Source organism: Oncorhynchus kisutch, unplaced genomic scaffold (genome assembly GCF_002021735.2).
Source record: "Oncorhynchus kisutch isolate 150728-3 unplaced genomic scaffold, Okis_V2 scaffold1161, whole genome shotgun sequence".
Lineage (NCBI taxonomy): Eukaryota > Metazoa > Chordata > Actinopteri > Salmoniformes > Salmonidae > Oncorhynchus > Oncorhynchus kisutch.
This window is the reverse complement of record NW_022263106.1, coordinates 58,701-81,923: the sequence shown is the minus strand read 5'-3', so window position 1 is coordinate 81,923 and position 23,223 is coordinate 58,701. Positions and strand designations below refer to the sequence as shown.

The following is a 23,223-nucleotide window of genomic DNA, read 5'->3' as shown; positions in this document are numbered from 1 at the left end:
AATACTATACAGAATGCAGGGTTACAGTATAATACTATACAGATGGAGGGTACAGTATAATACTACACAGAATGAAGGGTACAGTATAATACTATACAGAATGCAGGGTACAGTATCAATACTACACAGAACGGAGGGTACAGTATAATACCACACAGAATGGAGGGTACAGTATAATACTATACAGGGTAGTAGAATGAAGGGTACAGTATAATACTACACAGAATGGAGGGTTACAGTATAATACTACACAGGAATGGAGGGGTACAGTATAATGCTATACAGGGTAGTAGAATGAAGGGTACAGTATAATATATACAGAATGGAGGGGTACAGATAATTTACTATTACAGAATGCAGGGCGGGTACAGTATAATACTATAAGAATGGAGGGTACAGTATAATACTACACGACTGAAGGGTACAGTATAATACTATACAGAATGCAGGGTACAGTATAATACTACACAGAATGGAGGGGGTACAGTATAATACCACACAGAATGGAGGGTACAGTAAATACTATAAAGTGGGTGTAGTAGAATGAAGGGTACTTATATACTACACAGAATGGAGGGTACAGTATAATACTACACAGAATGGAGGGTACAGGTATAATGCTATACAGGGTAGTAGAATGAAGGGAGGTACAGTATAATACTATACAGAATGGAGGGTACAGTATAATACTATACAGAATGGAGGTACAGTATAATACTATACAGAATGGAGGGTACAGTATAATACTATACAGGGTATAGTAGAATGGGGGTACAGGAGGAATACTATACAGAATGGAGGGTACAGTAAATACTATCAGAATGCAGGGTACAGTATTATCCTACACAGAATGGAGAGTACAGTATAATACTATACAGGGTAGTAGAATGGAGGGTACAGTATAATACTATACATGGTAGTAGAATGGAGGGGGGTACAGTACATTACTATACAGAATGGAGAGTACAGTATAATACATACAGAATGGAGGGTACAGTATAATACTACACAGGGCTCCTACCTTGCACTGGATAAAGGGACGCAGCAGGACGAAGATGGGAATCCGAGTACGCACTATGAAATCTATGAAGTCCCAGAAGGCCAGGCCCTCCCACCTTCCTCAGAGACATCTCCTTGGCCTGCAGGCTGAGGCGATACCACTGGTTCCCCAGCTGCCTCTCAAAACAAACCAACACCACCTTTAGAGCTGGGGGAGGAGGGAGGAGAGAGAGGAGAGGAGGGGGTGGAGAGGGTGGAGAGTAGGGGAGAGAGGTGGGAATGAGAGGGGAGGGGGGGGAGGAGGGAGGGGAGGAGGGGGGGTAGAGAGAGTGGGGAGAGAGATGGGAGGGGGAGGAGGGGGGGAGAGAGGAGAGGAGGGGGTAGAGAGAGTGGGGGGGAGAGAGATGGGAGGGGGGAGGAGGGGGAGGGAGGGGAGAGGGGGGGGGTCGAGAGAGTGGGGAGAGAGATGGGAGGGGGAGGAGGGGGGGAGAGAGAGAGGAGAGGAGGGGGTAGAGAGAGTGGGGAAAGAGATGGGAGGGGGAGGAGGGGGGGGAGGAGGGGGGGAGAGAGGAGAGGAGGGGTAGGTAGAGAGAGGGGGAGAGAGAGATGGGAGGGGAGGAGGGGGGGGGGAGAGGAGAGGAGGGGGGGTAGAGAGAGTGGGGAAAGAGATGAGGGGGAGGAGGGGGGAGAGAGAGGAGAGGAGGGGGGCGAGAGAGTGGGGAAAGAGATGGGAGGGGGAGGGGGGGGAGAGAGAGGAGAGGAGGGGGTCGAGAGTGGGGGGGAGAGAGGAGAGGAGGGGGAGGAGGGTGGGGGGTAGAGAGAGTGGGGAAAGAGATGGGAGGGGGAGGAGGGGGGAGGAGGAGAGAGGGAGAGGAGGGGGTAGAGAGAGTGGGGAGAGAGATGGGAGGGGGAGAGGGTGTAGAGAGAGTGGGGAGGAGAGGGGAGAGGAGGGGGTAGAGAGGGGTGAGAGAGTGGGGAGAGAGATGGGAGGGGGAGAAGGGTGTAGAGAGAGTGGGGAGGGAGAGAGGAGGAGAGAGGGGGAGAAGAAGGGTAGGAGAGTGGGGAGAGAGATGGGGAGGGGGAGAGGGTGTTGTAGAGAGAGTGGGGCGAGAGAGAGGGAGGAGGGGGAGAGAGGGTAAAGAGAGTGGGGGGAGAGGGGAGGAGGGGAGGGTGTAGAGAGAGTGGGGAAAGAGGAGGGGGAGGGGAGGGTAGAGAGAGTGGGGAGAGAGGGGGAAGAGGGGAGGGGTGTAGGGAGAATGGGAGAGAGGAGGGGGGGAGATGAGGAGAGAGAGGGGGAGATAGAGAGGGAAGAGCGGGGAGGAGAGGAGTGAGGGGAGGTGAGAGAGAGAGAGAAAGACAGAGAAAGTGAGGAGTCAGAAAGCGATGGTATTCAGTATTCAGACCTTGACGTTTTCCACATTTTGATACGTTACAGCCATATTCTAAAATGGATTAAATCATTATTTTCCCAGCAATCTATTAACAATATAACAAAGCCAATGAAAAACTGAAATACCTTATTTACATAAGAATTCAGACCCTATGAGACTAGAGATGAGCTCAAGGTGCATCCTGTTTCTATGATATCCTTGAGAGTTTCTACTACTGATTGGAGTCCACCTGTGTAATTCAATTGATTGGACATGATTTGGAAAGGCACACACCTGTCTATATAAGGTCCACGGTTGACAGTGCACGTCAGAGCGAAAACAAGCCATGAGGTCCAAAGGAATTGTCCGTAGAGCTCCGAGACAAAGACTGTGTCGAGACACAAGATCTGGGGAAGGTTACCAAAAAGTTTATGCAGCATTGAAGGTCCCCAAGAACACAGTGTCCCCATTATTCTTAAATGAAGAAGTTTGGAACCACCAAGACTCTTCCTAGTGCTGGCCACTCCGGCCAAACTGAGCAATTGGGAGAAAAGGACCTTGTCAGGAAGTGACCAAGAACCTGATGATCACTCTGACAGAGCTCAGAGTTCCTCTGTGGAGATGGGAGAAGCCTCCAGAAGGACAACCATCTCTGCAGCACTCCACCAATCAGGCCTTTAAGGTAGAGTGGCCAGACCGAAAGCCACTCCCTCAGTAAAAGGAACATGACAGTCCACTTGGAGTTTTCCAAAAGGCACCTAAAGACTCTCAGACAATGAGAAACAAGATTCTCTGTTCTGATGAAACCAAGATTGAACTCTTTGGCCTGAATGCCAAGGGTCACTTCTGGAGGAAACCTGGCACCATCCCTATGGTGATGCCTGGTGGTATCAGCATCATGCTGTGGGGATGCTTTTCAGTTGCAGGGATTGGGAGACTAGTCGGATCGAGGCAAAGATGAATGGAGCAAAGTACAGAGAGATCTTTGATGAAAACCTGCTCCAGAGCTCAGACTGTGGCGAAGGTTCAGATTCCAACATGAAAACGTCCCTAAGCACACAGAGAAGACAACGCAGGAGTCTCTGAATTCCTGAGTGGCCCAGCCAGAGCCTGGACTTGAAACCCGATCGATCGTACATCTTTGGAGAGGCCTGAAAATAGCTGTACAGCAACATTCCCCATCCAACCTGACAGAGCTTAAGAGGATCTGCAGAGAAGGCTGGGAGAAACTCCCAAATACAGGTGTTATTGACATATATATATATTTTTTAAATTGAACCTTTATTTAACTAGGCAAGTCAGTTAAGAACAAATTCTTATTTCCAATGACGGCCTACCCCGGGCAAACACAGACGACACTGGGCAAATTGTGTGGTACCCTGTGGGTGTGCCAAGCTTGTAGTGTCATACCCAAGAAGACCTGAGGGTGTAATCACTGCCAAAGGTGCTTCAACAAAGTACTGAGTAGAGGGTCTGAATACTTATGTAAATGTGATATTTCCGTTGTTATTTTTAATAAATTTGCAAAAATGTCTAAACTTATTTTTGCTTTGTCATTATGTGTTATTGTGTGTAGATTGATGAGGAAAAAAACCATTTGATAAATGTTAGAATAAGGCTGTAATGTAACAAAATGTGTAAACATTTAAGGGGTCTGAATTCTTTCAGAAAGCCCTGTACACATGAGGGTGATTGAAAGATGATGTCCACATTCCAGTCCTGTTGGTGGTGGTAATGCACCTTAAAGATGGTTGCCAACCGCCATATGAAGTCCAACGAAGAAGACTGAAGGAGGAGAGATTACTAGAAACTAACTCAGTTGACCCTTTTATCTGTGGATTAATTGTTGGAGTACAGAACCTTTAACAACCCAATGTTAATATCCCAGGACAAATTACCTAGCAACAGCAAGCTAACTAGCTAAATTGACATGAATGTTGAATGCTTTTCGACCTGTCCTCGAATTAATATAGTTGGTTCAAAGTTGGTTTGTTATAGTTGGTTTGTTTTGATATTTCAACCTGCGAGTCCTGAACATGTCTGGTGTGGCTGGTGGCAGACGCACACGCTCGCCCGGTCTAGTCAGCATGTAAGTCTACATTTAAATAGTCTACGTCTGCAGAACCCTACCCAGGTATGCAGCCTGACTGGTGGACTCGGCCAGGCCCTCTCTCCTCAGGTCCTTGCCCTGGTCCCCCGGGGTGGAGCAGTGGGCGGGGGACGTGTCCAGCATGAAGTTCTTGGTCCGGGACGTGCTGATGATGCGCGGGGGGAGGAGGATGTTGATGACCGTCTGCAGGAGCAGAGAGACCTCAGGCTGCTCCAGGTGTGGGGAGTCTGGATAGGGTGGAACACACACACAGACACAGACAAACACACACACACACACACACAGGTTGCGTTCAAGGCTGACTATTACAGTTGTGCAACACATATCAACTAATCGTTAGGTGCCAGGTCATCGATGGCGCAGGCGAGCATTAGATTGTTATATACAGAGCCTTCAGAAAGTATTCCACATGGTGTTACGTTACAGCCTTATTCTAAAATGGATTCAATTGAACAAAATCAGCAATCTACACACATGGGTATTATGTCATTATGGGGTATTATGCCATTATGGGGTAGTATGTCATTATGGGGTATTATGCCATTATGGGGTATTATGTCATTTTGGGGTAGTATGTCATTATGGGTTATTATGCCATTATGGGGTATTATGACATTATGGGGTATTATGTCATTATGGGGGTAGTATGTCATTATGGGGTATTATGTCATTATGGGGTATTATGTCATTATGGGGTAGTATGTCATTATGGGGTATTATGCCATTATGGGGTATTATGTCATTATGGGTGTAGTATGTCATTATGGGGTATTATGCCATTATGGGTAGGTAGTATGTCATTATGGGGTATTATGTCATTATGGGGTATTATGTCATTATGGGGTAGTATGTCATTATGGGGTATTATGCCATTATGGGGTAGTATGTCATTATGGGTTATTATGTCATTATGGGGTATTATGACATTATGGGGTAGTATGTCATTATGGGGTAGTATGTCATTATGGGGTAGTATGTCATTATGGGTATTATGTCATTATGGGGTAGTATGTCATTATGGGGTAGTATGTCATTATGGGGTATTATGTCATTATGGGGTAGTATGTCATTATGGGGTATTATGTGTAGATTGATGAGGGAAAAAGCAATTGAATAAAACGTAGAATAAGGCGTAAAGTCAAGGGGTCTGAATACTTTCTGAAGGCACTGTATGATGCAGGTAGCTGATATTTTTTACACATATCCAGGCGCTGTGAGTTCTAGCAGGGACTGCAAGCTGACATTCAAGTCTGCCTGAAACACAGCCAGTTCAGATGCACGTATGCATACATACACCCACAGATTGTTGGCATTAGACCTCTTAACCCTGGGCTCTGACCTTTGCTCCCTGAACCCACTGTCAGCACGAATGGAATCAACAGGTTTGAGCAGCATGCCCTCTCGCCTCTCCTGATTGGTGAAGGGGGAGATCACATGGCTCAGGGGGAAGTCATCCTTCAAAGCCTGTCAATCAGGAAACAGAACAAGATAAATGTTTCATTATGACACACACACACACCACACATACACACACACACACACACACACACACACACACACACACACACACACACACACACACACACACACACACACACACACACACACACACACACACACACACACACACACACACACACACACACAGGTTAGTTCTTGGGCTGGGTAGTCTCACCTGTATCTGCAGAGCCACCAGGCGGACCACTGCTGTGCTGAAGGGTAGAGGGGGGGACAGATACGGGCTCAGGTGGAGCAGGGGCAGCCCATCAGCCACACTGGAGGGGCCTACTACCCCCATCACCTGAGAAGCACACACACAAGGGCACGCACACACACACAGATAGAGAAACACACACACGCAAACAAGCAACATCATAGTTAAGTCACAGCACAGTGAGTATTTGAGGTGTGTGTGTGTGTGTGTGTGTGAGCACTCCTCACCAGGTTGACACAGACATTGATGAGGGAGCGGAGGTGAGGGAGGAAGGAGATGATTGGCTGACGCTGGAGAGTCAGACAGATACCTTCAATCAGACTACTGGCCGCCTCCCACTCCACCTGTCTCCTGTAGGACACACACGCAATCAGTATAAACACACACACACACACACACACACAGGCTCACTTGAGCACACACACAAACAATCAGTATAAACACACTCACGCACAGACAAGCTCTCTCACACACACACACACACACACAAACACACACACTATCAGTATAAATACGCACGCACACAGGCTTGCTCGCACACACACACACATGTTCATTTACTAATCACGCTCATCAACATACACAGCAGAGAAGACTGATGGGAGGAGCTATAGAAGAACGGAGTCAAACATTTGGTTTACATATCTTTGATACGGTTCCAGCCATTACAATGAGCCCGTCCTCCTATAGCTCCTCCCACCAGCCTCCACTGATACACACTTCCACTACAAACACCAACACACTTAACAAAATATCACACTATAATTTCGCATTTTGAAAACGTTTCGTTTGGACAGGCTATTAAATAGATAATCCCATCACTACTCAGCAGAGTTATCAATAACCAGGTCCAGGTTCTGATGACTCTCTGTGGGCCTAAAGCAGCTCATATTGACCATCACTACTCAGCAGAGTTATCAATAACCAGGTCCAGGTTCTGATGACTCTCTGTGGGCCTAAAGCAGCTCATATTGACCATCACTACTCAGCAGAGTTATCAATAACCAGGTCCTGGTTCTGATGACTCTCTGTGGGCCTAAAGCAGCTCATATTGACCATCACTACTCAGCAGAGTTATCAATAACCAGGTCCTGGTTCTGATGACTCTCTGTGTGGGCCTAAAGCAGCTCATATTGACCATCACTACTCAGCAGAGTTATCAATAACCAGGTCCAGGTTCTGATGACTCTCTGTGGGCCTAAAGCAGCTCATATTGACCATCACTACTCAGCAGAGTTATCAATAACCAGGTCCTGGTTCTGATGACTCTCTGTGTGGGCCTAAAGCAGCTCGTATTGACAGATGACATTGCAGAGCTCACAGACACACACATAAGCAGACACCAAACTCAGCAGTCATGAGACTTTACAAACTACAACACACACAATCAAACTGTGAGCAGTCAGCAGCGGTGACAATTAAACCCACGGAAGCAGCAGTGCATTACTAGTTCAGCCAGCTCGGCTAGGAACAGAGTGGACTACAGCTATGGTACTTCACTCTACTGTAACACCACAGTACGGTACTTCACTCCACTGTAACACCACAGTACGGTACTTCACTCTACTGTAACATCACAATACGGTACTTTGCTCAACTGTAACATCACAGTACGGTACTTCACTCTACTGTAACATCACAGTATGGTACTTCGCTCCACTGTAACATCACAGTACGGTATTTCACTCCACTGTAACATCACAGTACGGTACTTCACTCCACTGTAACACCACAGTACGGTAAGGTACTTCACTCCACTGTGACGCCACAGTACGGTACGGTACGGTACTTCACTCTACTGTGACACCACAGTACGGTACTTCACTCCTCTGTAACACCACAGTACAGTAAGGTACTTCACTCCACTGTAACATCACAATACGGTACTTCACTCTACTGTAACACTACAGTACGGTACTTCACTGTAACACCACAGTACTGTACTTCACTCCACTGTAACACCACAGTACAGTACTTCACTCCACTGTGACACCACAGTACGGTACTTCACTCCACTGTAACATCACAGTACGGTACGGTACTTCACTCTACTGTAACACCACAGTACGGTAGTTCACTTCACTGTAACACCACAGTACTGTATTCACTCCACTGTAACACCACAGTACGATATTTCACTCCACTGTAACACCACAGTACGGTACTTCACTCCACAGTAACACCACAGTATTGTACTTCACTCCACTGTAACACCACAGTACGGTATTTCACTCCACTGTAACACCACAGTACGGTACTTCACTCCACTGTAACACCACGCTACGGTACTTCACTCCACTGTAACACCACAGTATGGTACCTCACTCCATTGTAACACCCCAGTATGGTACTTCACTCCACTGTGACGCCACAGTATGGTACTTCACTCCACTGTAACACCACGGTATGGTACTTCACTCCACTGTGACGCCACAGTACGGTACTTCACTGTAACACCACAGTACGGTACTTCACTCCACTGTAACACCACAGTACGGTACTTCACGCCACTGTAACACCACAGTACGGTACTTCATTGTAACACCACAGTACGGTACTTCACTCCACTGTAACACCACGCTACGGTACTTCACTCCACTGTAACACCACAGTACGGTACTTCACTCCACTGTGACGCCACAGTATGGTACTTCACTCTACTGTGACGCCACAGTATGGTACTTCACTCTACTGTAACACCTACAGTACTGTACTTCACTTCAACACCACAGTACGGTACTTCACTCCACTGTAACACCACAGTATGGTACTTCACTCCACTGTAACACCACAGTACGGTACTTCACTCCACTGTAACACCACAGTACGGTACTTCACTCCACTGTAACACCACAGTACGGTACGGTACTTTACTCGACTGTGACACCACAGTGCGGTACGGTACTTCACTCCACTGTAACACCACAGTACGGTACTTCACTCCACTGTAACACCACAGTACAGTACTTCACTCCACTGTAACACCACAGTACAGTACTTCACTCTACTGTAACACCACAGTACGGTACTTCACTCCACTGTAACACCACAGTACGGTACTTCACTCCACTGTAACACCACAGTACGGTACTTCACTCCACTGTAACACCACAGTACGGTACGGTACTTTACTCGACTGTGACACCACAGTGCGGTACGGTACTTCACTCCACTGTAACACCACAGTACGGTACTTCACTCCACTGTAACACCACAGTACAGTACTTCACTCCACAGTGCAGTACTTCACTCTACTGTAACACCACAGTACGGTACTTCACTCCACTGTAACACCACAGTACGGTACTTCACTGTAACACCACAGTACAGTACTTCACTCTACTGTAACACCACAGTACGGTACTTCACTCCACTGTAACACCACAGTACGGTACTTCACTCTACTGTAACGCCACAGTACGGTAGTTCACTCCACTGTAACACCACAGTACGGTACTTCACTCCACTGTAACACCACAGTATGGTACTTCACTCCACTGTAACACCACAGTATGGTACTTCACTCCACTCTAACACCACAGTATGGTACTTCACTCCACTGTAACACCACAGTACGGTACTTCACTCCACTGTAACACCACAGTACGGTACTTCACTCCACTGTAACACCACAGTACGGTACTTCACTCCACTGTAACACCACAGTACAGTACTTCACTCTACTGTAACACCACAGTACGGTACTTCACTCCACTGTAACACCACAGTACGGTACTTCACTCCACTGTAACACCACAGTACGACACGGTTGTGAAGGAGCAAGGGTTTAAGGGCACGCAGCGCGGCAACAGACCTGGAGCACAGAGCCTGTGGGCGAGCGCACCTGAGCGTAGGCATCTTGTGGATCTTGTTGAACATGCGGTCAAGCCGCTTCAGGATGAGGATGAGGGCGGGCCGCACGGCCTCGGACGACCAATCGGTGATGGGCAGCATCCCAGTGACGTAGCGCCGCAGGCCTCGGCTCTCCATGGTCAGGCTGTCGTAGGGGGCCAGCTTGAGGAGGGAGTGGGCGATCTCTGCCAATCTGGGGGAAAACACATAACCACACACACAAACACACAAAATGATCAGACACAAAAACACACATGCAATCATATAGACATGCACAACCGCATGCACAGTCAGGGAATTACATACACACACACATCGCACTCATCCACACACAAGGCATACAGATTGTACACACAAAATTGCACACAAACAATTGTAAACGTTTCTGCAAATCAGGTCCCTGTATGCATCCATACCATAGCTGAGTGAATAGTGATGTCATACCCGGTTAAAGTGTGTCTCATTCGTGGCCACTTTCACCCAGGTGGGTGCTGCACATTGGGCATTGAATGAAGATAGTTTCCACCTGGTTGAAACACTATGCACTAAATCCAACCCTTCACCTCATGTGGGACTTGATGTCCAGCAGCTCTAAGGCGGTGACACGGGGTTCCCCGGCCACGTTCTGCAGGATCTTGAGGCGCGGGCCGCAGTGTTTGTAGAACTCAGTGCAGATGTTCAGGAGGGACTCCCGGGGCCGGCGAAACTCCTCACGGGCGATACGCTCGTCCATCTCCTCGCGAGGCATCCCCTGGCCCTCCTCCAACAGGTGAAGGTTGTCCCTGATGCCGGACACAAGGCGACTGACATTGACACCAAGCAACACGAGTACACGACACAAACAAGCATCCATGAAACATGATCCTCTGTACCAACTGTGGTGTAAACACATGGGACATCTTCTATTGTCTTTGGGGGTATTTTCTTCTGTTGTGATGATGACCTGTACATAGGTTTCTTTAGGATATCACTACGGCAACAGCATCCAGGGACAACAAACAACACTATATTTATGTCTTATAGTTATGAAGAGAGTTAGGAAAAGTAACAAAACAGTATGTTAATAACAGCCAAGTGGACAGTTTCTTTAAGAGACATAAATGAACGTGAAATAAATCAATAATATGTCCAAAAGAACACCCTTTTTCCTATATAGTGCACTACAGCCCTATGGCTCTGGCCAAAGGTAGTGCATTAGGGGTGCCATTTTGGACACAATCCGGCAGGTGTAAAGGCTACTCCACACCTGGTGTTGGGCCCTCCAGACATGGCGTGGTTGGCAGTCGTTGCACCTTTGTGTCCCTGGTCACAGCGACTCAACTGTGGGGCAGTCATAGGCCTGAGAGGGGATAGGAGGGTTGGGGATGGGAGGGAGGGGAGGGGATAGGAGGGGTGGGGATAGGAGGGGTGGGGATGGGAGGGAGGGGATAGGAGGGGTGGGGATGGGAGGGAGGGGATAGGAGGGGTGGGGATGGGAGGGAGGGGATGGGAGGGGTGGGGATGGGATGGGAGGGAGGGGAGGGGATAGGAGTGGTGGGGATAGGAGGGGTGGGGATGGGAGGGGTGGGGATAGGAGGGGTGGGGATAGGAGGGGTGGGGATGGGAGGGGTGGGGATAGGAGGGGTGGGGATAGGAGGGGTGGGGATAGGAGGGGTGGGGATGGGAGGGAGGGAGGGGATAGGAGGGGTGGGGATAGGAGGGGTGGGGATGGGAGGGAGGGAGGGGAGGGGATAGGAGGGGTGGGGATAGGAGGGGTGGGGATGGGTGGGGATAGGAGGGGTGGGGATAGGAGGGGTGGGGATGGGAGGGGTGGGGATTGGAGGGAGGGAGGGGAGGGGATAGGAGGGGTGGGGATGGGAGGGGTGGGGATTGGAGGGAGGGAGGGGAGGGGATAGGAGGGAGGGGAGGAAGATAGCAGAGAAAAAGGACAAATGTCACATTCAATTAGGGCTTGGAACATACATTTAGAAAGACACGATGGGCCATATCTGATTAACAGATGCACGGCTTGTGTGTGTGTATGTGTGTGTGTGTGTGTGTGTGTCTGACCGTGTGAGGGTCTCTGAGCTGTAGAGCAGGGCCTGCAGGGAGGTGGCCAGGGCGGCGATGGCGGCGATCTCGTCCCGCGCTGCCGAGGCTGACTCCATGGTCATGGTGTTGCTCTTCAGCTTCTGGAGAAAACATGGCACCAGGGCCTCCAGCACCATCAGCATCTGTAGGCTGATACCGTGCACACACGCAACGCATAAACACAAACACGTACAGATAGGAGAGGACGTTAGCATTTAGTAAGACTACTGTACAATGTTGATATACTGGGTTGGCGGTGAGTGATGTGAAACCACACCTCCTGAAAGACTCTGGGGCGTAGGCCACCACCGTCACACACAGCTTGATGGACTCACTGATGGAGAAGGCCAGGTCCTCACTACCATAGCAGAAGTCTGAAACAGAGGGAACCACTGGAATTCATGCTGTAGCACTTTCAGGGCTTAAAATATACTATAGGAAGAACATGACCATTATCAAGTTCTATTGTTTAATATAACTAGGAGAATCCTGACAATGAGAAACTCCAGGTCTTAGTAAGAGTCTATTAACTAGGAGAATCCTGACAATGAGAAACTCCAGGTCTTAGTAAGAGTCTATTAACTAGGAGAATCCTGACAATGAGAAACTCCAGGCCTTAGTAAGAGTCTATTAACTAGGAGAATCCTGACAATGAGAAACTCCAGGTCTTAGTAAGAGTCTATTAACTAGGAGAATTCTGACGATGAGAAACTCCAGGCCTTAGTAAGAGTCTATTAACTAGGAGAATCCTGACAATGAGAAACTCCAGGTCTTAGTAAGAGTCTATTAACTAGGAGAATCCTGACAATGAGAAACTCCAGGCCTTAGTAAGAGTCTATTAACTAGGAGAATCCTGACAAGGAGAAACTCCAGGTCTTAGTAAGAGTCTATTAACTAGGAGAATCCTGACAATGAGAAACTCCAGGCCTTAGTAAGAGTCTATTAACTAGGAGAATCCTGACAAGGAGAAACTCCAGGTCTTAGTAAGAGTCTATTAACTAGGAGAATCCTGACAATGAGAAACTCCAGGCCTTAGTAAGAGTCTATTAACTAGGAGAATCCTGACAAGGAGAAACTCCAGGTCTTAGTAAGAGTCTATTAACTAGGAGAATCCTGACAATGACAAACTCCAGGCCTTAGTAAGTATATTAACTAGGAGAATCCTGACAAGGAGAAACTCCAGGCCTTAGTAAGTATATTAACTAGGAGAATCCTGACAGGGAGAAACTCCAGGCCTTAGTAAGAGTCTATTAACTATTTATTTATTTTCTCCTGATCAGCTCACGCTGTCATTAAAACAACTCCTCTCTTAAAACAATGGGAATCCACGCCAGCAAAACGATGTGGGCAAAGGTAGAACAGTATAGGGAAAATGGTCCTCTGTAGCTCAGTTGGGACAGCATGGTGCTTGCAGCGCTAGGATGGTGGGTTCGAATCCTGGAACCATCTGTACGTACAATGTATGCATGCATGACTGTAAGTAATTTTGGACAGAAGCATCTGATAAATGGCATACAGGATATTGAACAGGGTGCCATGTCAGACACAACCTCTAATGATAAAATAGTCCTGAGTGATGGGACCCAGGGGGGTTGAGGTGGTGGTGTTACCCAGGGATCGTAGGGGTTTTTCAGCCTTGACCAGCTCCAGGGCATCCAGGGTATCACGCGTCTCTCCCTCCAGAGAGACCAGCAGGTCAAACAGGCACTGAGCAGACACCCCCTTAGACAGGCCTGTACTGGTGCACGTCTGGGAGGGAGACAGTCACATGGTTAAACAACACACGCAGATGCAGATACTCTCATAAGGGGAGACCTAGTCAGTTGCACAAATGAAATGTGTCTTCCACATTTAACCCCTCTGAATCAGAGAGGTGCTTATGCAAACACACTTACTGTGAACTCCAGCAGAGGGGCCACGCTGGCAAACAGCTGGAGGATGAAGGGTTTACGGTGCAGGATGTAGAACTGTCTGACGCAGAACTCTATCCCCTGTCTCAGCAGCGGGTTACTCTCATAGTCAGCATAGGACTACAACACATTACAGTGGGTTACTGTCATAGTCAGCATAGGACTACAACACATTACAGTGGGTTACTGTCATAGTCAGCATAGGACTACAACACATTACAGTGGGTTACTGTCATAGTCAGCATAGGACTACAACACATTACAGTGGGTTACTGTCATAGTCAGCATAGGACTACAACACATTACAGTGGGTTACTGTCATAGTCAGCATAGGACTACAACACATTACAGTGGGTTACTGTCATAGTCAGCATAGGACTACAACACATTACAGTGGGTTACTGTCATAGTCAGCATAGGACTACAACACATTACAGTGGGTTACTGTCATAGTCAGCATAGGACTACAACACATTACAGTGGGTTACTGTCATAGTCAGCATAGGACTACAACACATTACAGTGGGTTACTGTCATAGTCAGCATAGGACTACAACACATTACAGTGGGTTACTGTCATAGTCAGCATAGGACTACAACACATTACAGTGGGTTACTGTCATAGTCAGAATAGGACTACAACATATGAGAACAACATATGAGAAATCATATGAGCTTGTAAGGATGCATTTTCATACTGCAACACCATGTTTAGGCCCAATTCAGAATGCATTGTGGGATTTGGTCTGTAATCTCTGTGGCCTCCTAGAGCTGGGTTGAAGCAGCATCTTGGCACCAGCATTTATCTATTTGTATTTTAAATACTTATTTACTGTGTATTTAAGTATTTTCAAATAATGTGGCCGAATCAACGACTTCTATTTGAAGTATTCAAATCATTTGCTATAAATACTATAGTTGATGTCCTGCCTTTCACACCATGGCAACCATGTGAATGTTTCTCTAATCACACAACTTGTTAGGAGGATTCTAATCACACAACTTGTTAGGAGGATTCTAATCACACAACTTGTTAGGAGGCTTCTAATCACACAACTTGTTAGGAGGATTCTAATCACACAACTTGTTAGGAGGATTGTGTGGGCCCTTTCCGAGGCCAATGGAGGTAGAGGACTCAAATGTTATGTAGTAGAGTATATCAAAGCTTAGTAAGAAACATGGGCTATTATATAGGGTTCAATGCAATAAATGTTTGTCTGCTGAGTTGTCAGCAGCACAATTTCCCAGATCAAGACTAAATAAATCCAGCTGCATTTGGGATTGACCTGCACTGCTCTCTGTGTAAGTCTTCCATTATGAAGCCCCGGTGAGTTCCAGTGTCAACATATTGACCATGCGTTGCTAGTGGCTATAAACGTCTGCTCCCAAGCTTCAACTCAACTCTATCCTGACCCAGCCCAGCCTGTGTTTCTGTAGGTCAGCTCTATATTATGCAGTGAGACTGACTCACAGAAAGGGGATGCCTAGTCAGTTGCACAACTGAATGCATTCAACCAATGTGTGTTCTGCATTTGAGGCAACCCTTCTGAACCAGAGATGTGCGGGTGGCTGCCCTAATCGACGTCATCAGCGCTTGGGAAGCAGGTTTTTGTTGGGCGTTAACTGCCTTGCTCAAGAGCCGAACGGCACAATTTTCCATCTTGCCGGCTCGGGGATTCAAACCAGCGACCTTTCGGTTACTGTTCCAACGCTCATGCATGCTTTTCAACCGGTCGCTGCCTGCACCTGCATGCCCGACTAGCATCACCACCCTGGATGGTTCCGACCTAGAATATGTGGACGTCTATAAGTACCTAGGTGTCTGGCTAGACCGCAAACTCTCCTTCCAGACTCATATCAAACATCTCCAATCGAAAATCAAATCAAGAGTCGGCTTTCTATTCCGCAACAAAGCCTCCTTCACTCAAGCCGCCAAGCTTACCCTAGTAAAACTGACTATCCTACCGATCCTCGACTTCGGCGATGTCATCTACAAAATGGCTTCCAACACTCTACTCAGCAAACTGGATGCAGTCTATCACAGTGCCATCCGTTTTGTCACTAAAGCACCTTATACTACCCACCACTGCGACTTGTATGCTCTAGTCGGCTGGCCCTCGCTACATATTCGTCGCCAGACCCACTGGCTCCAGGTCATCTACAAGTCTATGCTAGGTAAAGCTCCGCCTTATCTCAGCTCACTGGTCACGATGGCAACACCCATCCGTAGCACGCGCTCCAGCAGGTGTATCTCACTGATCATCCCTAAAGCCAACACCTCATTTGGCCGCCTTTCGTTCCAGTACTCTGCTGCCTGTGACTGGAACGAATTGCAAAAATCGCTGAAGTTGGAGACTTTTATCTCCCTCACCAACTTCAAACATCAGCTATCTGAGCAGCTAACCGATCGCTGCAGCTGTACATAGTCTATTGGTAAATAGCCCACCCTTTTCACCTACCTCATCCCCGTACTGTTTCTATTTATTTACTTTTCTGCTCTTCTGCACACCAATATCTCTACCTGTACATGACCATCTGATCTTTTATCACTCCAGTGTTAATCTGCAAAATTGTAATTATTCACCTACCTCCTCATGCCTTTTGCACACATTGTATATAGACCCCCCCTTTGTTTTCTACTGTGTTATTGACTTGTTAATTGTTTACTCCATGTGTAACTCTTTGTTGTCTGTTCACACTGCTATGCTTTATCTTGGCCAGGTCGCAGTTGCAAATGAGAACTTGTTCTCAACTAGCCTACCTGGTTAAATAAAGGTGTTCTCAACTAGCCTACCTGGTTAAATAAAGGTGTTCTCAACTAGCCTACCTGGTTAAATAAAGGTGTTCTCAACTAGCCTACCTGGTTAAATAAAGGTGTTCTCAACTAGCCTACCTGGTTAAATAAAGGTGTTCTCAACTAGCCTACCTGGTTAAATAAAGGTGTTCTCAACTAGCCTACCTGGTTAAATAAAGGTGTTCTCAACTAGCCTACCTGGTTAAATAAAGGTGTTCTCAACTAGCCTACCTGGTTAAATAAAGGTGTTCTCAACTAGCCTACCTGGTTAAATAAAGGTGTTCTCAACTAGCCTACCTGGTTAAATAAAGGTGTTCTCAACTAGCCTACCTGGTTAAATAAAGGTGTTCTCAACTAGCCTACCTGGTTAAATAAAGGTGTTCTCAACTAGCCTACCTGGTTAAATAAAGGTGTTCTCAACTAGCCTACCTGGTTAAATAAAGGTGTTCTCAACTAGCCTACCTGGTTAAATAAAGGTGTTCTCAACTAGCCTACCTGGTTAAATAAAGGTGTTCTCAACTAGCCTACCTGGTTAAATAAAGGTGTTCTCAACTGGCCTACCTGGTTAAATAAAGGTGTTCTCAACTAGCCTACCTGGTTAAATAAAGGTGTTCTCAACTAGCCTACCTGGTTAAATAAAGGTGTTCTCAACTAGCCTACCTGGTTAAATAAAGGTGTTCTCAACTAGCCTACCTGGTTAAATAAAGGTGTTCTCAACTAGCCTACCTGGTTAAATAAAGGTGTTCTCAACTAGCCTACCTGGTTAAATAAAGGTGTTCTCAACTAGCCTACCTGGTTAAATAAAGGTGTTCTCAACTAGCCTACCTGGTTAAATAAAGGTGTTCTCAACTAGCCTACCTGGTTAAATAAAGGTGTTCTCAACTAGCCTACCTGGTTAAATAAAGGTGTTCTCAACTAGCCTACCTGGTTAAATAAAGGTGTTCTCAACTAGCCTACCTGGTTAAATAAAGGTGTTCTCAACTAGCCTACCTGGTTAAATAAAGGTGTTCTCAACTAGCCTACCTGGTTAAATAAAGGTGTTCTCAACTAGCCTACCTGGTTAAATAAAGGTGTTCTCAACTAGCCTACCTGGTTAAATAAAGGTGTTCTCAACTAGCCTACCTGGTTAAATAAAGGTGTTCTCAACTAGCCTACCTGGTTAAATAAAGGTGTTCTCAACTAGCCTACCTGGTTAAATAAAGGTGTTCTCAACTAGCCTACCTGGTTAAATAAAGGTGTTCTCAACTAGCCTACCTGGTTAAATAAAGGTGTTCTCAACTAGCCTACCTGGTTAAATAAAGGTGTTCTCAACTAGCCTACCTGGTTAAATAAAGGTGTTCTCAACTAGCCTACCTGGTTAAATAAAGGTGTTCTCAACTAGCCTACCTGGTTAAATAAAGGTGAAATAAAAAATAAATAAAAAACCCGCCGCCCTCACAATGACGACAGATTGTGAGACACATTTGGGCAGTGGTTGGCATGGTTCCAAGGTTGCATTGATATAAGCTCAGATATGTGACTTCTTCCTGTAATGGTTGGGGTTAGGATTTAGGGAGGCTACATTTATCCTAGATCTCTAACCTTTAACCCCAGCAGGTGGATGAAGTAGCACCATGAAACTGATCAGATTAGTTCCACATTTTCAGCCTCTAATAGAGAACAACAACCTACTGGACCTGTAAACTGATCCTAGAACTGTACTACCTACCTGCAACATGGTGGGGAGGAGCCACTGGTATCCACTCAGGGAGAACAGGTGGTTGAAGTGAACGGCCGTGTTGATGGCAGTAGCCGTGTACTGCCTGAGGAGGGCGCTGTCCTCGGGGTGCAGCAGCAGGGCACCGTTGAACACGTTCAGGAAGAGCATGATCTCGTCCCCCCACGGGTACTCACTGGGCATGCCCAGAAACATCTCTTCTAGTAGTTTGATCCACAGGACTTTGTGGAGAGTGTCCAGGCCGAAGAGCTCCTTGCCTGGGGAGAGGACAGCACAATATGGGGCTAACTCACGATGGAAGCCCCTTTGAAATGAAGACTTTCATGCTTCCCAAGTGTTGGTAGACTTTTGTTTTGTGATCTGTGTTGTCTAGTTGGAAGATGCACCGCAGATATACAATGTAGTACAGTACTTTACTCTATTACATCTTCATTTTAAAATGCAACTAATCTCAATGGTTGGGGTCAATTCCTTTCCAATTCCAGTCAATTCAGAAAGTAAACCAAATTCCATTTCCAAGTTGTCATCATTGAAAAGCATTGAAGAGAATTGGAATTGGAATTTCGGTGAACTTCCTGAACTGACCGGAATTAAAATGGTATTGACCCCAACTCAGATCATCTCTCTTTATTGTCTTGTTTGTTCACTCAGGTACCATTCAAGATAGGGTCCACTCTAGTCTTACCCTGTGGCTCGCTGAAGAGAGAGAACTCTCCGTCGATGGCCGTGCGGGGGAAGGAGGGCAGGCGGAGCAGGTCTTCTTGGAGCATGGACACATGGGACTGTTTGTGGATGGCCGGCATGTTCTGGGTCAGGGAGATGAGGAATAGAACACGGCCCACCTCCTCCAGTTTACGGGAAAACACCTAGGGAGAGAGGGATAGGAAGGGGACACACTGAGTATGCACAAGAGGCTGAGACAGGCACCAGTAAAGATATGGACAGACAAACAGAAGGTCACACTTCTCAAACGGTTAAAGCCACAGTTGGGAGATTTTTTGTCATTTATACTGTGTGTACTCTTTGGTGATGTGCACAAATTGCAGAGCGTGGCTTTAACTGCGAGATTTAAACCTGAAACATAACACACCTGTTTCTGAATGAGTTCCTGTCCTTTCTCTGGCAGCATGTGGACCAGGTTGAGCTGGGGAGACACAGACCTCCTGAACGGATAGATGTCCCTCACAAAGGTCTGAAGTTGAGAAAGACAGTCAGAAAGCCCATTATGTAGTCACTGATGGAGAAGACATTCTCATGGTCATTCTAGACATCTACACATAACCTCACAGTTCATAACACCGCTTGGAAATGGATGGGAATTCCAACCTTGGAATAGTGAATGAGGTTCCAGCGCTTGTCCATGAGGAAGTAGTGTGCCGACCGAGACTCGGGAATGTTGAAGAACTCCAAACACTCCTGTTAGGGAAGAGAGAGGCCAACGAATTGGGGATGACTTCAGTGTATCCCTAAGAATGTTCTGTCATGATCTGTAGAATGCAGATGAACTCTATGATGAGAAGTTACCTTGAGCAAGGCTTCAAACTGAGTGTCTTCATGTACAGGCAACTGGGTAGGAATGTCACACTCATTCTGCCCGTGCACTACCAGGGTCTTGGTTCCTGCAAGGACATACATGATTTCTATATTACCCACATGTAGCAGTCAACATTATAGTATAGAACACAGTCAAATGACTGGGCTCCCATTGGCATCCAGTGACCTTTACCTGGCAGGGATAACCTTCTGGTAACCTTGAAAATGGCCTTTACCTGGCATGGATGCAGTGACCAGCAGCTTGACCTCACACTGCTCCTTCTTCATGGTCTGTTTGAGGTCCTTGAAGAAGAGCCCCTCCACGTAGCCCACCACCTCCCACAGGAAGGTCAGCGTGGCCGAGATGGCATCCATACCCCACTCACACGGAGTACGCACAAAGTACATAATCAGCCCCACCTAGGGGGAGAGAGAGAGACAGACAGACAGACATAAAGGTGAATAGGGTACAGACAGAGAGAGACAGACAGAGAGAGAGAGAGAGAGAGAGAGAGAGAGAGAGAGAGAGAGAGAGAGAGAGAGAGAGAGAGAGAGAGAGAGAGAGAGAGAGAGAGAGAGAGAGAGAGAGAGAGAGAGAGAGAGAGAAAGTAGAGGGGGAAGAGAGAGATCTTCATTAATCTTGTCATCAGATTGATCAATACTGCTACTGTCTGATATACATTGACTGATGTCTTGTCTCACCAGGTAGTTGAAGAGGATGTGAGAGGTCTGGGCTGGGAGGTCACCGATGTTCATCAACAGCTTCCTCAGCATGTACATCAGCTCGTCCTGATACACATAGAAACATGTGTCAGTTCAAACTCAACCTTAAACACATTAACAACAGGAGGGGTTGTGTTCAGTGGGGGGAAAAAGCAGGTAACATTCCGGTCAACCTTCAACAACCTTAACCCAATACATGAAGAAGGTGATACAAACCGAAACGTCTGTGTACAACTTTTCCCCTGCCTGCTGTAAAAAGCATGAAAAAAGAAAAAGTAACTTTTAGAGTTCTGTCTCGTAATCTTTTTGTGTAAGAACCACCTGTCGTTTTTTTGTGTTTAGGACAGAGAACCACCTGTCGTTTTTTTGTGTTTAGGACAGAGAACCACCTGTCGTTTTTTTGTGTTTAGGACAGAGAACCACCTGTCGTTTTTTGTATTTAGGACAGAGAAAATGTTTTGAAACATTTTGAAACAGGGAGGCAGTCTACTAACAACAGATTTTGTCCATAACAACATAGATTGAACAACATACTGAAGAGGGGCAGGATTCTATTGGTCCGATCATATGAGACTGCAGAGTATTTTGATGGACAACGGCTGCTCTACCTGTCGATTGCTAACGGTGAGCTTCTCCAGGAAGTGCCTGAGCACCAGGGCGGGGTCTTCGATCAGACAGTTCCACAGGATCTGCTGGGCCACTGCACTCACTGCAGGATCATGGTAAATGGATCATAAGAAAATGATCATGAGTTTTATCAGGACAGACCGAAACATTCCTTTTCTATTTTATTCAACAGCGTGTATTGTGATGAAAGGCAATGTGTTGTGTTACAGTGGCCTCTAGAGTGGCCTTATGGGTATCTATGGATGCATCTACAGGTTTCTGATCTCACCCTGTACAGAATGTATTCTATTCTCATCCTCTCCCCCTCTCCCTCCCTCTCTCTGCCTCTCTAGTACAGTACATGACAGTTTGTGTTGAGCGACGCCACCCACCTGCCACACCGTCCTCTCGCACCTCCCCGTCCTCCATCAGGTGCACTATGGGTAAGACGGCGGCACAGATGCATGCTGGGAAGACGGCCTGGGGGGGCTGCAGCATGTGATGAGTGGGCGTGTGCTCCGTAGTGTTCTCCTCATCTAGTAGACAAGAACAACCCACGAAACACTACCACCTTATTTTACTGTAGTTAGGAAGGTGTATTACTGTAGTTAGGAAGGTGTTCTACTGTAGTTAGGAAGGTGTTCTACTGTAGTTAGGAAGGTGTTCTGCTGTAGTTAGGACGGTGTTATACTGTAGTTAGGAAGGTTACCATATGTACAAGCTCTGTGTCAAGGCATGATTTTATCATGGTGCTTTTATCAGATATTATCAGGTGAGGATTTGCTTTCCTATTCCTCCCCATATGACTTGAATCTGACCAGCATTCAAAATACCATTCTTACATCTATACTAGCATGCCACTTAGAATGAAGCCATGTACTAGCCAAGCATTATATGTGGGATCCTAATATGGATACTGGAACATGACCCCTACAAGTGAGTGGGCAGGTGTGTGGTTGCCACGGTAACACAGTCTTACCCTCGGCGCTGACCACGGAGCGGACTGACCACACGGAGCCGCGGCGGAAGGAGTAGTTCCTGTGAGAGTTACTGGAGGTGCAGGACGGAGTGACGGACATGCGGCGAGACGCCAGATTGACCTCTTCTTCTGCTGGCGGGGAGGAGAGGGTTCAGAGTCAGTCACAACATGAAACTACCAGTTGCTGGCTGACTGACTGCATTATTCAAGGTGTTTTACAACTAAGCACTGTAGTTGTGGACTCGAAGGTAGGGTTGTTATCTGGTGTGTGGGCATAAGCTTGTTGTTTTTGTTATTTTTGAAGAGGGCTGAAGCACTCAGAAAACCTAAATAGATAGGTTCTAGGTTTATTGTTAGATGTTCAGTTAAGTTAGTGCTTCTCCAAATTACGTCAGAATCAGTGGTTTCCTGAATGGGACGGGAGCTGTATCACTTGAATTAACACCTCAAATCAATAACAATTATTTAGAAAATGAAGAAAGAGAGATGTCTCCAGCACTCCACGGCTGTCCCACCCACCTTCCTCCTCCTGCTCGGGCGGGGGGCTGCAGGTGGGTTCGTAGCAGGCCTCCTGGGCCACGGGGATGGCTGTGATGATGCTGGCCTCGCGCCCAAGACGACGCTTCTCCTCCTCCTGCTGCAGGTTTTTCAGGATGTGCTCTGCACGCTGGTGGGAGCGCGACACGGCCCGCGCCGAGAAAGATTTCTGTAAGAGGTGGTGTGTGTGTGTGTGTATATAAGTGTGGAAAAGGGTGTGGGTGTGTGTGGAGGGTGGACGTGGGGGAGGATGTGTGTGTGTGTGTGTGTGAGGTGTGGGAGTGAAAGGACAAACAGAGACACAGAGGC

At 47.0% G+C, this 23,223-nt stretch overlaps 1 protein-coding gene across 1 annotated transcript in view; it reads right to left on the bottom strand.

The window, feature by feature from the left end:
* Nucleotides 1-1,021: 1,021 nt before the first annotated feature.
* Nucleotides 1,022-23,223, bottom strand: part of LOC109876945 (protein unc-80 homolog) — a gene marked incomplete at its 3' end in the record, with an annotated part of 77,908 nt that continues 55,706 nt past the window's right edge. Inside the window, 25 exon segments of the mRNA XM_031817826.1 lie at nt 1,022-1,108; nt 1,110-1,207; nt 4,500-4,706; nt 5,819-5,864; nt 5,866-5,943; nt 6,155-6,280; nt 6,421-6,544; nt 10,038-10,238; nt 10,609-10,848; nt 11,292-11,384; nt 12,095-12,265; nt 12,393-12,489; nt 13,726-13,864; nt 14,011-14,145; nt 18,528-18,793; nt 19,222-19,402; nt 19,627-19,728; nt 19,863-19,952; nt 20,061-20,155; nt 20,306-20,489; nt 20,772-20,858; nt 21,401-21,501; nt 21,791-21,934; nt 22,378-22,506; nt 22,897-23,083. Of these exon segments, the coding sequence (XP_031673686.1) occupies nt 1,022-1,108; nt 1,110-1,207; nt 4,500-4,706; nt 5,819-5,864; nt 5,866-5,943; nt 6,155-6,280; nt 6,421-6,544; nt 10,038-10,238; nt 10,609-10,848; nt 11,292-11,384; nt 12,095-12,265; nt 12,393-12,489; nt 13,726-13,864; nt 14,011-14,145; nt 18,528-18,793; nt 19,222-19,402; nt 19,627-19,728; nt 19,863-19,952; nt 20,061-20,155; nt 20,306-20,489; nt 20,772-20,858; nt 21,401-21,501; nt 21,791-21,934; nt 22,378-22,506; nt 22,897-23,083 (3,408 nt within the window).